General features: G+C 46.7%; 1 protein-coding gene across 2 annotated transcripts in view; it reads left to right on the top strand.

Annotated features, from left to right (window-relative positions):
* The window catches only part of LOC142576239 (uncharacterized), a 138,631-nt gene extending 121,599 nt beyond the window's left edge, over nucleotides 1-17,032 (top strand). For both annotated transcript variants that reach the window (XM_075686272.1, XM_075686273.1), the window contains one exon: nucleotides 16,653-17,032. In XM_075686272.1, coding sequence (XP_075542387.1) covers nucleotides 16,653-16,939 — 287 coding nt within the window. In that variant the 3' untranslated portion in view covers nucleotides 16,940-17,032. The remainder of the gene's footprint in view (nucleotides 1-16,652) is intronic.
* Nucleotides 17,033-18,241: the final 1,209 nt, after the last annotated feature.

Genomic DNA, 18,241 nt, shown 5'->3' with positions numbered 1-18,241 from the left:
GGATCTCTAATAGGCATAGGGGTTTAGGAGAAGAAGGTGCGATGCGCTTAGTTCACGCATTTATTATGTGTCATTTCTCGTATGTGGCAGCTATGCTAAATTGGAATAGGGGGGAGAAAAAGAAATTGGAAGCATTAATAAGAAAAGCCGTCAAGGCTGCGCTTGGTCTGCCTATGACTACGTCAAACGATATGTTGTTACGACTCGGTTTGCATAATACTTTAGATGAAATTGCCGAGGCTCAGCGTACTGCACAGAGGGAGCGGTTGCTAGGTACACCCGCGGGTAGGTATATTTTACAGTCAATTGAAGAATCGGTGGCTGTGTCGCACGCTAAGGCGCCCCTACACGAGTTGAACGTGAACCTTAGGGCAAATATCATGGTTCGTCCGTTTCCGCGGAATATGCACCCCGTGCACAATGTAGGGAGGCGGGTCGCGAGAGCTAGGGCTTTGTTGCGCGAGGCAAATGATCAGGAGGAGGAGTCTGCTTTTGTTGACGCCGCATGGATTAATGGTAAAAATGCTTATTCGGTGGTGGTGGTAGATGGTAAAGGGAGCGTTAGAAATGCTGCTTCCATTTATACCAAAGATCTGGGGGTTGCCGAACAGGTGGCTATTGCTCTAGCACTAATTGATTCAAGAAGAGTTTTGGTGTTTAGTGACTCGCGATCTGCGATTAAAGCCTTCTCGAGAGGACTTGTTGCGGAACCAGCTAACAGACTGCTGAAGGGTAGGGATATCACTTCGCATACAGTTACTTGGTTCCCGGCGCACATGGGGACAGTGGAGGGAGCCCCGCGTAACCTCAACGAGGTGGCGCACACGGAGGCACGAGGATTAGTGTGCCGTGTACTCCCTGAAGGGGCTGGATCTCCCGCTCCTGAGTACAGGGGCCAGCTGTTAACCTACAACGAAATCACCAAGCACTATTACCTAGGGCGCAGGGCATTCCCCCTGCCACATTCTAAATTAAATAGGCCACAGGCGGTTACATTAAGGCTTCTGCAGACACGTACGTACCCTAACCCGGTCATCATGAATAAAATTAATCCGGACTGCGGGGTTTCACTCTATTGTAGTAAGTGTGGGGGTTTGCTCGATTTAGAACACATGCTTTGGCGCTGCTTGGCGTTGGCCGGTGATCGTTCTCGAGGTGAACAGTGGTGGCAGCGGATGCTGCACAGTGAAGTGCTGACGGACCAACTCAGGGCTGTCCAGAGGGCCCGTGTGACGGCAGAGGGGCTCGGCCTCTCTGTACCGACGTGGGAGTGGCCCGCATCAGTCCCAGACTGATCCCTCAGGACCTAAATAAAGTTATTCATACCATACCATACCATTTTTAACCTGTATTGAGATGATCGGTTCAATTTTTATTAGCTAGCATGACATCCCTGAGTGCTGCCAAACAGTACAAACACTAACACTGCAAACAAGCTGCTACTGGCACGCCTCTTTGCAGCACAGCAATGCACTTTACTGCACTTTGCTGCTCCGCCACACCACGCTCGTCGTTAGAACTCGATGCACAATGTGAATAGAGCTTTGTAATGTGACCACATATCTAGCGAACTAATATGTACACAGCATAGCAATGGTGGCATGTGAATGAAAATTCTGTGTTTAGCATTACTTGTTTCATCCAGAATATTAAACATGAATGTACTTATGGGCATGCATATTGGCTGAAGCATGTGCCACAGTGCCTTGCATGTGATTCGGATAGCCAGGCGTGCAGTGGATATGCCCACTCGGAAGGAGAGTACAATGTCTTGAATCAGGTCTCCAGAAGACAAATACCTACATTGATATTGTGGAATATACATATTTCATAATAACTGCTTCATGGGCCATTAGACCCGCCGTGGTTGCTCAGTGGCTATGGTGTTGGGCTGCTGAGCACGAGGTCGCGGGATCGAATCCCGGCCACGGCGGCCGCATTTCGATGGGGGCGAAATGCGAAAACACCCGTGTGCTTAGATTTAGGTGCACGTTAAAGAACCCCAGGTGGTCAAAATTTCCGGAGTCCTCCACTACGGCGTGCCTCATAATCAGAAAGTGGTTTTGGCACGTAAAACCCCAAATATTATTATATTATGGGCCATTAGAAGTAAGTGAAAAGGCTGAGAATGAAGCCACTGATCATTCTGCATGGTATCCTACAGCAGATGGCCAGTGTTGGGACACAGGGCCGCACTACAACTACATGGCATTGTTACCTGAACGTCATGGCCAGTCGTTCCGCTGACGAAATGGGCTCCCTAATGCAATGAAGCCTTTGCAGGTCCCTTCCAACAAGACTTAGCAGGAAATCAAACTGCTGGGGAACCATGCGGTTGTATATTTTGAAGTAGTCGATGTCGCCATCCCGCATTTTTTCCATCTGCAGCAGGAAGCACACTTCCAGTAATTTTCTCTTTAAGCACACCAACAAAAAATTGCAGAATGCACTTGACGAATAATGTGAACTTGCACTTGAGTCGGCGATACATGTGGATACAATACCCATTCGATCAAAACTAGCGCAGCGTCACCTCAACACTTGCCACTGAAACCACATGCGGGCGGCGAAGAGGAAGCGCGGTGCGCTTCGCTGCATTTTCGCAGTGAACGGCGGACTCGCAGTTTTCACTGACATCGACTTCCACTGCTGCTCCACGTGAAGTTTACTAAAAATAGCACGTACTGGCTTTCCAACTTTCTGAAACGTGCATTCAATTCTCGACAAGAAATGAGTTTCTTTGGCTTTCAAATCTCGAATTTAATACTTTAAAAGAGTACAACGCACGAAACACTGCCACAGATTGCCGCCGGCTTTTCATTATCTAGTCGCTCGAAACATCAAATCGAGCGGCGAGCGACAAGCAATATCGCCGCGCGAAATTGCTCAAATTGGGTTTTAAGCTGTCGAAAGGTTCTGGCGCGTGTAATTAGTAGCATTGTGCAAGCGATAACAAAACTCACGATACGTACCATGGTAAAAAACTCGCTCTCGGCGTGGCGCGTTCTCCATGAGGGTCGGACCCACCATCTGCGTAGCGTTCTTCTTCCAGGCTTTCTTGAAGAACTTTCTTTTTCAGTAACAGCGGTCTTTTCCGGCGCTGAGTAAGGACCATTTCAGTTTCTCTCACGCCTGACTTGCAGAAAGCACGAAGCAACAAGAAGCAGCACAGAACAAACACTTGCTTGCAGCCCCTGCCTTCGTAATGCAATTGTTACCAACATCTCAGTACTAGTTTCTTTCGCGTACAGCCAATAATGTATTACTACATATAATACATCGTTTATTTGCATAAATACATGCCGATCTTAACTTATTTCATTTCTCCGCAACATTTTAATATAGTTAGGGAGAAAGAAAAATTTTGGCGACCTTTTTTTGTTGTTGTATGGTCGGTCGGGCAACACTGCTTTAGGCGGAGCTACAACTAACCGGCGCCACGATGACTTTCCGCACCGTGTGTCTCGAATCGACGTGAGCGGCAAGCCGGAGCATCCGAAAACCGGATTGCCGCACGTCGGATCAGTCGCCGCGTCGTACCGTGTGTCTCGCGCTTTACGCCCCCGCCCATCCGGCAATCCGCCCAAACCACACCCGTTTGCCGTTATAGCGGACAAGCTAAGAGTCCCTATTATTGTAACTGATTTTGTTACCTTTTGCGGTATTTTTCAACCGCAGTGGCCATGCCTGGCGTTGTGACGAAGTTAAGTTTCGCGCTTTAATGCACTGACAAGACAAGTTTGTGGCGCTTTCTCTGACGCCCAACGTTGTCGAAAATTTTTTCCGGTACTTTTTTTGGTACTTTTGAGGCCCGCTCGTCGCGCCTGGCGTTGTGACGTAGTTAGCGAAAAGCGGTTCGGCCCAGTGGCGTAGTTTCTTTCGCGTGTACTGAATCTTACTGAGACAAGTTCGTGACGCTTTCTCTGACCCCCAACATGACTGTAATTAATTTCGTTGCATTTGGGGATAATCTTGAGGCCCACTCGCCACGCCTGTCATGATGCAATGAAAGGTAGCTCGGCCATGGTGACAAAGTTTAGCTTGTATTGAATCTTACTGCGACAAGTTTGTGACAATGCTTATGGCCCCACAACAACTTAAACCTTCTTTCAGTACTCACTCTTGACAAAAAAGCGACAAGCAATCGCCAAGAGTGATAACACGGAAGTGTGTTACTTGCGCCGGCAGAATGCGCAAAAGATAACGCTAAGGAGATCAAACACCAGGAACTTTTAACCCGAAAATTCTATCTTCTGAAAGACTGAAGACAGGCTTTGTACCCACTCATTTGTCCTGAGTGTGAGCAGAAGGGATTCTGCGAGCGTCCAGCATGGTCTGGATGAGGGCTTGTGTTGTGGCCACCTCTGTGTAATTTGTAGCGCACTATCGCGTCGATTGTAGCTAAGTTCATTTGGACACGCGCTGTAGCCCGTGTATTCGTGCTCTCAAGGCACCGGAAGTAAGTCCCAGGGAGAGGGGAATGCTTGGAAAGAGGATGTTTACGTGGTTTGCACGGTATTGCTTGGGATGAGTCGGGTATTTTCTACGCCATGTATGTAAAAGCGAACTGCTTTTGTTTGTAATATACCGCCCATTCACCACTTTCGCACGTTTCGCCTCTACACGCATTATTCGTATGTGTTAATACCGAAATGACACATGCTTGTAGTTTACTTTCTTCAGCTGACGTCGTCCGGTGTAGCGGTGTACGGGAACTACTGCTGCTTACCTGGTGCCACAACATTGGATGAATGCACAAAAAGCCCGCAACGATCACTTATATAGAATAAAACAAACATTTCCTCATTTCACAAGGCCGTCTTGCGTCTTCATGAAATCGCACGTGGCACATAATCGACGGAGGCTTGTAAAGATCGTTCGCAATCATTTTTAATTATTAATAACACGATTCCACACGAAAACCGCGCGCGAATTAGCTGTAGAAGCAAAAAGAAAAAAGAAACGCGTCGATCAGCACAGCCGGCGTAACGCGTGCCAGCTTAACCCGCGCGCCCAAAACCGAAACCGGAAGTGTGGTTCAGATGTTAACTCCAGCGGCTTGGTGTGCTGCAGTCGATTCGGTCGCTGAGCTCTATGGCAGTGTCCGCTCTTGTTGAATCCTTTCTCTATGATATGCTGTTGTCGGTTACGTAAATCATTTTTGGTTGACGTGCCAGTATGTAGATAAAATAACGTTAGATCTCAACAGTACCACGCCACTGACCTGCTCTTCAAGAAGACAGTCATGCCTTCACGAATGATCAGAAAACCAAAATAATCCTGGCTCTGGGGGCGGCGCACGGCGACAAGAGGAAGGCAGCCAAGCTATTCCGGATGTGCCATTGTGGAAGACGCCCTAGTCCGTCAACGACGCTTAGTATGTGCGAAGTCCTTTGCGAGACGGGTGGCTTCCCAAGAAAGCGACACATGACTGCGACGGTAGCTCAAGAAACGGAAACGGATGTTTTGGCATTCTTTGCTGCTAGCCCTCATGTAGTGTGCGCGACGCCAGTGCGGAGGCCGTAACCTCAAGGTCATCATTGTGTAGGATTTTAAAGATAAAGGTCATATGCACCGTTCCCTATTGCAAAAACCAGCGTCTTCCAGTGCATTCCAGTGTGAAACCAGCGCGTTTTTTTACATTGGATCGCACTGAGCACATGGAGCTCGCTGGCACTCATTGGGACACAAGTGAGAACGCTGGATAAGAGCTAGGTCATACTGACGAGACTCTGGTTTCACTGCCATGACACTGGGGCACACTGCTTTGTGCTGTACAGGCGCTGGTTCTCGCTGCAGGTCGCTGGTTTGCACTGGAAACTGCGCTGGTTGTGTTTGTGTCACACTGGTTACACTACGCAAGGACGAGCGCTGCTGAATAATAAATGCTTTATACAATTTCATCGCTTGATACTAGTTTCTTGTCCCAAATAACGCTATATCTTGGGGTCATAAACTCTATTTCGTGTCGCAGCTTGGTATAAAGGTGCATGAGCTGCCTGTTTATTCATGCACGTTTGACACTGAAGATAGCTTTGGTTTTTTGCATTTTCCCTTTTGACAGGGCGGATAGCCAAATTCTTGAACGAAACCACGCAAACGCCGCGTTTTTAGAAGTTTGCACGTAACATATGACTGGGAGTTGTCGCCGTTGTCGCCGTGTTGTTGAGTGGACATGAAATACAGAAGTCGTTCAGACGCCCTGGAAGTTAGCGATAACCCGAGTTCAAAGCCTACCGCAAATTGTTATTATCGCACCGATAACAAAGGTGAGGCGATTCGTGCGCTTCCACTTTCCCTATTGTACTAAAGAGAAGGTTCTCAGGCTCAAGTACACACATTTCAGCTTTCGGCACCTACCCGCGCCGAGATCGGTCCTCATCGAAGCTTAGGCCTAGCTTATCCGCCGAGTCCGTCTGCACGCTATCGGCGCGTCTGGACTCAGGAATCAACAAGTCTAACAAGGATAAATCACTCTATGTTTTAGATTACGCATCGGTGCTCTTAAATAAACCATTTTGTCGTGTCTACAGTGCCAGCACAAGAAGCGATGAGCGCCGATGCGATTCGTCGTAAAGACAGGTATATGTGCTGTCGCCAAAAGCTGCCAGCACTAGCCTGCTCTTCTCTGACGAAGATATATGACTAGACAGGCGTGTCGATTGAGGCGCATCGCTGAACTCAGAAAACTTTGCATATCCCTTGCGTGAAGAACAAGAAACGGCTATCGAAATCGACAGTAACAGCTCATACAGCCTCCCGGGTCGTCGGTTCATTTAGGACTCTTTTCGATGTTAAAATACCAATCGCAAGTAAAATTCGATGTTGTAGCACTACCAAGCATACTACTGAATACGGACAGCAACATTTCTTTCTGGTACCGGCGTGAGCTTTAGTTGCTGGGCGATAGCGCATCTACCATGTCTGTGCGATATACATCTTTGTGAAAAAAAAACTGCTTATCGATCTTGCCATGGCAAATTATCCATCAATGTCTATGTGGTGGCGTGGTGTAGTGGTAAAGGCTTGGCACCTGTAGGTCCGTTGATGGAATCATGAACGATGCATTTTTACTTTTTTATCGGACTAAAGCGCTCTCTTTTGCTTCCTGTATTCAAATAAATGTGTACAGTGGCCAGGCACGGAGTATTTAACGCGCTAGGGCTATTTATCGCAGCAGTACCAAACGCCTCCCGGTACGCCGTGCCTGCCCAGCGCCCCAGCATCCAGCGCGCGACACTGGACCCATAATCCGGCGTGGCACTTGACACTGCGTACTGGGTTTTGCAATACGGATAACTAGTCCTAATTCAGCTTCTTAAAGGGATACGGACACAAAATCTGAACATTTTACGATAATACAGAAAATGAGTCCTCAGTGTGTGAGTACACCGAAAACAAGTAGTCACTTCGCTCATTTTTCAGCGGATGGCTTTATTTTTGGCGTTTTCGTGAGCGCGCGCAACGCCGCCCGGCCCAAGCGAGTTGGAAGGCGTGACGTCACGACACCCCCGTCGGATAGCCAGCCGGCCGGCCACGGTCATTCGAGGCGCACCGCCGCCGCAATCGCGAGCATGGATTCGGGTTCTGCTGCCTCTACCAGCGATGAGTACACGCCTGCAGACGAGGACCGTTCCGACTTAGCAAGAAATATAACCGCTTACGGTTACGAGCCTTCCGCGTCAAGCGGCGAAGAAGAGCAGGCGGCCTTGAACGTGGCGGTCAGGCAGTCCGGGCCAGCAACATGGTAATTTCTTTTTCTAGTAAACTTGAAGTGCAGCAGCAGCAGTTCGTAAAGTTATGTTACGTAGGATGCAAAATGCCTAGTTTCGTGACCCGCGTTGAGGCAGAAAGGGAGCTATTACGGCTGAACCGTAGGTAGCGTAGCTCGTCGCTTTGTGCTTACCTACGCTGTCGGCTTTCGATCGCTGCACACTTCGTTTTTACGTGACGAGGCACGGCATGTGTAGAATTTCCCACCCGTTTCATAGCCCTGTGTTTACGGCTACTTTCACATTCACGCCATTAAGTCATTTACTGGTTGAACTCGTTTAGATGGGCGGCAGCGCTAGGGACTCGTCGACCAGATCACTTAGCTACATCGATTCTGTGGCCATAGACAAAGGAAAGTCTTTGGCTGTGACATTTAATAGGGAAATGCTGCGCGAACAACCAAGTCATGAAACCCGGCACGATTATTCAGAGACCTATGAAAATCCGTAATTTTTTGCTTGAGGTTGAAAAGCAACGTGTGAAACGGCAATGTAGATAAATGTGCTGCGCATATTAGATTACTACACATGTATGCTGTTGTCTGGCGTTTATTCACTGGCTGTGTTTTGTATATTTGATCAATTAAAAGAGCGCTCGTATGCTGTCGTTCAATATTAAACGCAGCGAGAGCGTAAACAACATGACTATTTTGTTTTGTGATAAACACATGCATCCGCAGGGTAGACAATTTCTGTCACAAGCCGAGAATATCTGTTCCTGCACAGCCAATGAAAGGCTAATTTCCCTTCTTTCAACAGGCACTCCTGCGGTCACCGCTGCGGCTACATGCATACAGAAAGAGAGAGGGTCTGTTGCCAGAACAACAGAAGTTGGCGGACACAGCTAACAGTTACGAATGCATCACTAAGCACCCGCTCTTTGAATTGTATTGCCTCAACAGGAGCCTTTTGAGCGGCATGCCAAGGCTTTTGAGCACAGCCGGGCGGGTCGCATAAGCATCGTCGACGAAGTGGTCCGCGCAAATGAAGCCATTTTTTAGAAGTCTCCATGCTGGGTGTGGTGGCTGACAGGCACGTATGCAAGGTTCACGCACCTTCTTGTCTCTGGGAAACGTGCGCGACGGCGTGTCACGACCGATAATGCTGATATAACAGCCGTGGGCGCAGTAATGTCTGGGCATTTTCTTCCGCCACGATGAATGCTTCAATACCGATCGACGACCGTGCGAACACGCGTGTAAGATGCACCACCTGCATGGAGCGCTGACGGGGATAATGTTTCAGACAGACCACGTGCGAACATAGCCGACGGCGATAAACAAACACTGCAAGGCACCGACACTCCGGAAAGACTGCGCCGGCTGTGGCTGACCTTGGCCGCGCGCGCGCGGGCACGCGGGGGTGTCATGACGTCAAGTTTCAGCTTCTCCCGGCGGCCGCTTGGAGGCAAGGCGCAACAGAAAATCGCAAAAGAAAGGTGTTTCTCGTTCTTTTTTTCTAAGCAGCTTGTTGTATTCGTGATTTTTAACAGTTCAACTTTTGTTCTGACGCAGAAAACCACCCACCAATTTTTGTGTCCGTATCCCTTTAAACATTATAATGAGATAAAAAGTGTCAATCAGAAAACTTTAGAGCGAGATGAAAAACTCCTGATAAAGTTTTTCCGAGCGTGAAAGAATCCCTTAAATATACTCAAAATTGCCGCGCGACTGGCTGCTCGAGGCACTTTGCGTGTATTCCCGGAGTTCTTTCGCGCTGGGAAAAACCCTTTTCTGTAGCACGTATTGAGCAACAGAAAGCTCTATCGGGAGTTTTTCATGTTATCCTAACTATAATATTTGAAAAGTTGATTAATTAGGCGAAAGAAATATGAGTATCCCCAAGCGACGGCAAACAACATTACCTTTGTTCTGTCCAACTGCGTGGTATTTGCATATTTTATTGTTTACAGGACACCCGGTATATATCACGCATAGAATCACGGGATCCGGCACAGAAATAGTTCGAAGAATAGAAGCACGTAGGAAAAATAACAGGAAATTACTGACATCATCAAGAGCGTGATTGCAAGCACACAGAGTTCCAATTTATGCATATTTTCTCCGTAAAAAAAAGAAATAAGCGAGAGAGAGGAAAAAAAAGAAAGAACGTGAATAAAAACTTTACAAACTTGCGCATGCACATACAACGGCATAAAAAGAAAGTTGTTTTTGACCACAAGCATACGTATATTTAGCGGCGTCATGAATACCATCACGTGCATTGGCTCATGTCAAAGTCAAAGAAAACAACCGTGAATGCAAACTTGTGCGAACCTACAGTGGTGCTTTAGCAGAAGTGCGAAGTTCCGAGTACATACAGCGGCATTATAAAAAAAAAAAAACGAAGGAAAGCAAATCAGGCAGGCAGCTTGTGAATAACCGAAACGTCAACAGACGCACGTTCAATCGTGCCCACAAGGGAGAGAAAGACGAAGGCTATCGCCAATGTAGGCAGGGGTGACATGCGAAGGCTCGCAGCGGCCAGGAGGGTGTTTCTATTGCACTTCACGGCCATTTTTCTGCGACCTTGAAAGTGGTCAATGCACCCCCACCTGGTTATAGGACAGCTGTACTGTGCGATGATTACGCGGGTAAATGCAAGATATCTTTCAATGAGAAGACCACCTACTGGAAATCACGTGTTTCAAAATTTTCTCGGGCGCTGTAACACGTGACATTTGGTTTGTAGCGCGCGGCTAGGAATGCTACAGGTCACGCAGCCATCGCACTTTTCACTGCATTCGGAGAGATGAGGCTCCCTCATTGTTTGCTGGTAATCCTATCGTTGAACCGGTGTCGCGTAGAATAGGGCAAACACAGCAATCCGTCACACTCGTGACACCTCACCACGTGGAGAAAACAAGTTTGCAGATATCGTCGTACGAGCCTAGAAATAGAAAGATACCACGGCAAGTTCTGCGTGCACTTCAAGAACGCTTCCACAGTCACATGCGAACAAAAGTTGGCACCCAGCAAATTTCTGGAATCTTACTTTATCTGCAATTCTATTTGGCGCAATGGCACAATAGCCTAAACTTCTGCCTATAGTCGGTTACAACTTAAGTCTGCAATGAAGACTCGTCCACGAATTCATAACCGCCAGTCACTGTTCCTCAACGAGGCTGCAAATAGTTTGCTCTTTTCCTGTTACTTAAATAAGGTGGCAACCACAAAAATAAACTTATAAGCGCGTAATTTTATGCCTTTTCCTTCGTATATTATAGTGGAACGGCGAGAGCCTAATTCATTATTGAACTGAAATAAAACGATTGCTTTGCTGCAACCATTTTACGGTCAAGTTTCATTTCAGTTGGCAGCGAAGTTTCAAGAGTAAAACGGGCTCAGCAGTGAAATGAGCTGCAGCATGGACTTTTGAAGAGCGAAGTTCTCAGACTGCGTATACTTAGTCAACGTCTGTTGCACACCTGATCGCTTCCACCGGTGAAAAGACTGTTCAAGAAGAGCAGATGCTCCGGAGGTATCAAGTACGTGAACCCGCTTGATATTTTTTTTTGCACAGATGGCGCTACTAGCAAAAAGCGCCTGCGAGACTTATTTATTGGAAATGCTTTGCTTCAAGCACGGCTTAATAAAACTAGTTAGTGCAAGTAAATACAAGACATTGTATAAGTCTACCAATGTGCAACACTCGTTGCAAATTAGCGTGTACACGAAAAAGAATATCAATTTTCACGGACCTGGAAAGCAGAAAATTGAGCTAAATTCACAGCTCCCTTGTAGACTCCTTATTCAATATAATACAATTTTCTCTTCATAAAATCGCAGAGAAGGGCTTGCTGCTTGACTATTGAAAATATCAGAGTTACAGCTTGAATAGTTTTGAATATTCTTCGGTAATTCGCGACCAAGTATACCCATAAACTGCAAATTTCAAATAAAAATAACTCATGAACTCCTCATCAGAGCACAAAACCACTTCACAAAGGTGATAGGTTCACTGTAGCCTATCGAGCCACTAAATATTGTTTTGCGTTGAGAAGGCAAAAAAAAAAGTAATAATTCATATTCTTTTATTGTTTTGCCCATTCTTATTAGCGCCTACATAAATTTCTAGTTGATTTACACTGAATATTACTTCACAGAAACCTTCTATAATATTTCATTTAAACGTACGGCAAACTTCATTTTGGTATGTTGATCAGCTTTGCCGGAAGCGCATTGAGAAAGGGGCTATAGCACAGCAAGAACGCTGTTTCTTGCTCACATAGTATTGGTTGCGTTCATGTAACGCTTCAGGCTAGGAGATAATATTAGGCGTCACTGAAAAGCACAGAAAGTAACCTTTCTTATGCAATGTAATTCATAGCCGTTTAATAAGCGCAGAAAACACACTTTCAGTTAGGCAGACGTACTAGACAACTTAAAAAGAATAATTATTGTATCTGCTAACGGCACAGGACATGCATTCTTTTCTTTCACCGCTCTCTTTGTAGAGCCTTCCGGCATTCAAAAATAAATATATAAATAAATAGAACACATAAATAAAACGCATAAATAGCTCTCAAGCGATGAGGCTTCACTCCGCCATGCTCGAGCTATGACGTGACTTCGGTAGATCGGATGCCGGCGGGAGACAAGCGCAAGAACATGTTTTGCAGCATTAACCAGAAAGCAAACGCGGAAGCGTTGACTGGGAAAATTTAATATCTTCGTCGGAAACTCGAAACGTTTTTCAGGTGCGTATTGAATGTGCGCATTGGGTGCGGGAGCGTCCAAATAAGGCGAGCACAAAGCGACATGTTATTCGTATCAGCTTCACCGCATTTCCCATGACGAACGTAAGTTCAACTCATTAGAGATGAGAGTGGGATAGGTGAGCGAAACGAGAAGGACGTCTGTCGCATACCGCGTCATAAGAGAGTCATGTAAATCCCGCTGGAAGTCATGGAGCATCGGCGACTGCTCTCACTGTAATAAGTTACAGGACAACGGTCTACATACGCAGCGCCAACCATTCCGCAGTGAACTGCTGCATGGATTGGTAAAGGCGCGCGAAAGAGTATCTTCCGCACGTATCCTCCAACTCTACTCAGAACACACGAACAAGCGCGTACAAAATTTGCACGTGGAGAGCCCCCCTGTTGGGCAGGATTAAATCGCGATGCTAGATGCTAGTGATGGTGGTTGCGCCAGAGAAGTTAGGGGAGGGGGGACGGTTCCGGGAAAAAAGAATGTTTACGAGCCTGGCGTCCCGAGGTCAAGGGGTTCCAAGAAAGAGCGCGCCGTCAACTAAAAGCCATTCCCAACAATGCATCACCAAGGTTACTAAATGAGACCTGACATGCAATGTCAAAAGCACCTCATTGGTCAGTGTATTGGGCGAGGGAAAGGAAGAAAGCGACTGTCGGCTGACGAGCGTTGAGAATTTCACTCGCACGCCTGGCTTCTTTGAGTGTGGATTTCCACTTCAGTCACTTCTCCAAGCAAACAAGCCATGCCAGCCGGAAATGAACTGTTGCCCGCCATGGCAAATTTTAACTCCTGCCTACGAACGTCAACTCGGAAATCACGGCGAGTGCGTTTCACCTTGCCCAGTGGTCGCGTGGTGTTCGAATGCTTAGGCAGGTCAGCAGCACCAGACAATGCCGTGGCCTCCAAGCGAGCTGCGCCCGGCGACGCTGTTACCAGATCCGGGTCTTCGCCAGCCCCCGTAGCCCGGCAGCGCATTGCCTGCCGTGGTGGTTAGCATTTTTTCAATTCTATGAGTATGTCATGACTTTCCGTTGCTGTTTGTTACTGAGTGGCAAATTTTATTTCTCTTTATATAATATCTTTTTAGATGTGCAAATCACATACAGGATGTCTCTTTTATTGTGTGGCACGTTTTATTAATCACGCGTCTCCGTCTTTTCAGTTAATACCAACAGCATCTAGTCCCTACAGTACTAACAGAAGCATTCCAGAATTTTGGTATTGTTACTCGATAATGACTTTGAAGTTATTATTGAAATGTTCGATATTACAACTACAGCAGGTATTTAAGCACTACGTTTCAGGCTGGATTAAAGCTCATCAATATTTTGCCGATGCGCATCCCTTGCGGTGCTCTTTTTACAGCATCTGAACGAAAGCCCCCGAAGTAAGAATAGCCTACCGCGTTTACTTCTTGCACACTGCTGCAGAGGTTCTCTGAAACACGCCATGGAAGAAGTAATTAAACCATGTGATCACACATTTATGTCACCACTATGACAGATCGAAGTTCCACGTGGTTTCTCTGTTGCACCATGCTCGCGTTGAAGCAAGGTGGAAATCGAAATCTTACGATAATATATTAATTGATTTGGCTTTGGCAGTGTGATTGCCACTGTCGCAAGATGTGCACAACCAGGCGAGGCTTGTTGGTAGGAGTAAATGAGCGCCCATACTGACATGAATGCTCGTTAAAATTGATTCAACTGTCATGTGTGGTGTATAGAGCGCGCCTGCTTCCATGGCATCATGTTGGAAACTGGCTGTGGTCGTTGTGTCTGCAGTTTTTCTTTTTGCGGGCTTTCGTTCTGGCGCAAAGAAAACATCCACACAGCAGGCAGCTCGGTGCAATAAATCGAAGTGGATGTTTTGGAGCGTGTTATAAAACGTGTACTCTCGATATGTGCACCGCAAGTGTAATGAATTAAATTTAGGGAAATCATTTATACGAAAAAGTTCGGCAGCAGTTTACACTTCTGTAACACGTGAAGGAGAAAGCCTGCTACACATTTGGTACTCAATTAAGTTATGCGATCGGAGGAGACAGACTTCTTTCAAGGCATAACGAGAAGCAGTGTGAAGTACACGTGTGGCAAGCCGCTGTCTGCGAGCTTCGGCCTCGTCTCGACGCTGCCGTCTCTCATCGTCGCGTTGCTGCTTTCGCAGTTCGGCTTCTTCGGCTAGTCTTCGACCTTTAGCTGCGGCTTCGCGTGCTCGTGTAACGGAGTGAAACTCGCGTCAGCAAGGTTTCTCTTCGACGTTACCTTGCATCCTTTCAGGAGGTCAAATTCGCACTCGTGGTGGAACACCTTGGTCCAGCCGCTCCACACGTCTAAATCTCTTTGATCGCTCGTCTAGTATCCTCCGCCGTAGCGTACTTCCGAAGGGAGTATGCAATGCTTAATGGATGGTTCGGATGCTTGTGCTTAGTTTGTTCATTATTGAAAGCTGTGCTGTTCTATGCGTTGTATGGATGAATTCAACGAACGTGTGAACTGTTCGCGTCACTTTGCTCAGTGCATGGGGCCTCTGTCTTAAGGACGTATGAGATATTCCTTACGGAGGTATGGGTCATTGCATCTTTGCTTGCATGCGGGGGTATGAGCTATTGCTGATGACGATTGTTTTGGCGCAGCGTAGTAAACGTGGTGAACATAAATGGCGACGTTGGTGTTGCCGGAGTATGCGCGAAATGCTGCTTATGCCTTTTCGCACTGTTGATGTAGCTTTATTTCACCATGTTTCATGCGTGCAGCGCTGGTTAATCAGCCGCTCACGGTAGAAAAAGGTTCTCGCAACTTCACAGAATGAAAATTATCAGGCGCGTAGATTGTTTGCTGGAATACATTCCATGCATGCATGTGTCTTGGATGCGTACTAAACAAAATTAGAATATTGTTAAGATGGCGAGCGTTCCCACCAGTTTTTTTCGTCTTTTATACCCCTGAAGCTGCGTGTTCCTTTTAAAAATGAATTCCCGCGCACATGTATGCGCGGTGGAAGGATTTTGTGCGATGTACGCTTGGCTGAACCTTTACTTGAACTTGCTTTCTTGCGCGGTGCACCCCATATCTGTAAAAAAATAGCAATGCTTACGTTTGGCTCGCTTTATGCGACGGTGGGCGAACATGGTCGGTACTGCGTCTGGCGGCAGCGTGGGCGTTTTCACGGGTATGCTAAACTTATCGAAGAGGCGCAAATCGTCGTTGTAGATGTTTGGCATGATGTTTTCCGAGATCAAAGCAAAACTGTCACATGAGAGCCATTCCTTCCAGCCCACATTGCTCTCGCAAGCCTTAGGCTTGACGGGCTGCTTGGTGAACATGAAGAACGAACTATGACGAGAACTCCTTGCTTCGTTCACTCTGGACCGCAGCTGTACATGGGCGCCGCTATGGCATTGTTTCAGCCACTGCCAATTGAACAATTGTAAATGCATGCTGAACAAAGCAGAAGTTTCTCGAATGCGCGCGCAGCTGAAGCACGGTTTTTCAACGGAATGTTTATGTTAGCTGGGCAAGCATGAAGCTTGTGACGTCACGGCTCGCGAGTGTGCCAGTGTGGCCCGACTGTCATGCCGTTCGAGTATAATACAAATAATTCTATTACAAATTGCTTCTAGCTCGAATGGGCATAACTTTGCCCAACGAGTTCTTGCACGCCAAAGGATTGCCTCACACAATAGGGATGATGGTCGAAAATTGGGTGTCGTGCTCCCTTTAAGGAATCTCAGGCGGTCAGAATTATTCCGGAGGCCACCACCACGGCGTGCCTCAAAGTAAAATCGTGGTCCTGGCAAGTAATGCGCCCTAAGTTAATAATATAAGAGGATTTAGTCGAATGGGATATACATAAAGTACATAAAAGCTGCATACGGTTCATTCTCCGCAATATAATTATTGCTTTCTTAATACAAGAAGCTACATATAGAGAGATTCGAATAACATCAATCTATAAGGTTTGAATAATGGAGCGCGACAGGTCATTCTTCCTGATACCACTTGAGCCTCTTCTTTCTTGTATTGCCACCAACCGTTTTGCAGCGATGGAAATATTCTGTGTATATCTTATTGTTCGTGTGGGTATCGAGCGCTAGCTTGACTGGTACGATTCTTATATTCGGGGCACCTAACCAACGGCCTGCCGTTTCTTGTGCAATGCGCAGAGGTTCCTCTCAAGCGTTTCAAACGGTGCCGTCAGTTCGACCACGCTGCTGGTGAAGCCAACACCGGAAGTGGCCCCGAAACGTCATCACGTGAGCTGGATGCCGACCGCCACCTGGTGTCAAGAGCTGAAAATCCCCGATCACCGAACCCTTCTACCACGTATGACGGGTTCATGGAGGAGATAATGGCGATGGAAGACGACGAGGGGAATCTTCACAACAAAATGAAAATTCTCAGCCTGGAAAGTGAGAACTCTAAGGCATGGCATGCCATCCGCCTACAATAGCGAATACGTGAGCACATGACTGTCACGTGTGGTTTATGCGTTCTTTAGCGTTCTTTCAATGTTTGAAGTCGCTGATTATACCTTTTACACCGAGCAATAAGTATGAGCATTTATTTGGCTTCCACAGAGTACAGTAAGTCGTGTTTCTTCATTATAGTATTTCAAAGCGTACCCCACTTATTCCGGGCCACTTCGCATATTTGCTGACATTAGAGCAGAAAAAATACAACCCACATAAACACCCGCATTGGAGTAAAACAACAAAACGGGTGTTGATGTGTTTTATTTTGGCGCGTCAATTTCAGCCATTGTATGCTCGAATAAGTTTGGTTCATAACAGATCTATTTATTGAGTTTATTTTGCCTAGCACTCTTCTTTGTAATGGGCGAATTAGGCCCACAATGAACGTGGACCATCTGGTCCACGTTCATTGGGACTAGTGCTGCTATCCAACCAGACGCGATGTATACTTTGCTTGAGAGATCAGGCAAAACGACATGCTCAAACAATATTAAATGTTATGGTAAGTTTCCTGATTTCACTTTGACTAAGAGTGCTTCGACAAATCAGGAATATTGCTCAAGATTCATTACATGTATCAAGTGGTACTTGCACAGAGATGCTAGTTTATTGCGCAATGAGAGTAACTATCTCGATGGCCACTCGTTTCACAATTGGTCGGTGAGGGGGGGGGGGTCGACGAATGTGAGATTTCTTTTTCTCGATTTGCTGTTTTCAGCCTAAGCTGAGGTTATCAGATTTCAATGCCACTGCTGATGGCATCAAAATGTAAACATAGACGTATTGATTCACGACAGGCACGTACCAAGGATAGTTTTTCAGGGTGGGGGGGGGGGCGGGCAACGCAGGGTAACTATCTTATTCAAGTTAAGGGGGGGCACCTTTACTAGTGTAATTGGGAATAATGCCGACCGTTCAGCATAAAGACGCGTAAGCCCGCAAAAGTGAAATGAAATAATGTGAATCTCACAGGTTCGCCTGTGAGATAAACCTTTACGAACAAGGAACCACATAAATGGATTTCAGCGGGAAAAGAGCACCCGAAGAACAGCCAAGAACAAGTAAACAAGCAAAAGTGTAAGATGAAGATTTCTAGTTGCGTTCCTTCTTTAATTAGGCCTTGAAGAATTATATAGAAGCATATATTTCGGCAACAGTCACAGTTATTTTGGACCCCTCGTTTGCTGCTCTACCAAGTGCCAAAACCGACTCGTATTGTTATTTAGGAAGTTGCGTAACGACGCGTGGCCGCCAGTGCCATAAAACGGCATGGAGCGCAG

Source organism: Dermacentor variabilis, chromosome 3, assembly GCF_050947875.1.
Source record: "Dermacentor variabilis isolate Ectoservices chromosome 3, ASM5094787v1, whole genome shotgun sequence".
NCBI classification, from domain to species: domain Eukaryota; kingdom Metazoa; phylum Arthropoda; class Arachnida; order Ixodida; family Ixodidae; genus Dermacentor; species Dermacentor variabilis.
This window is presented reverse-complemented; position numbering and strand designations above follow the sequence as displayed.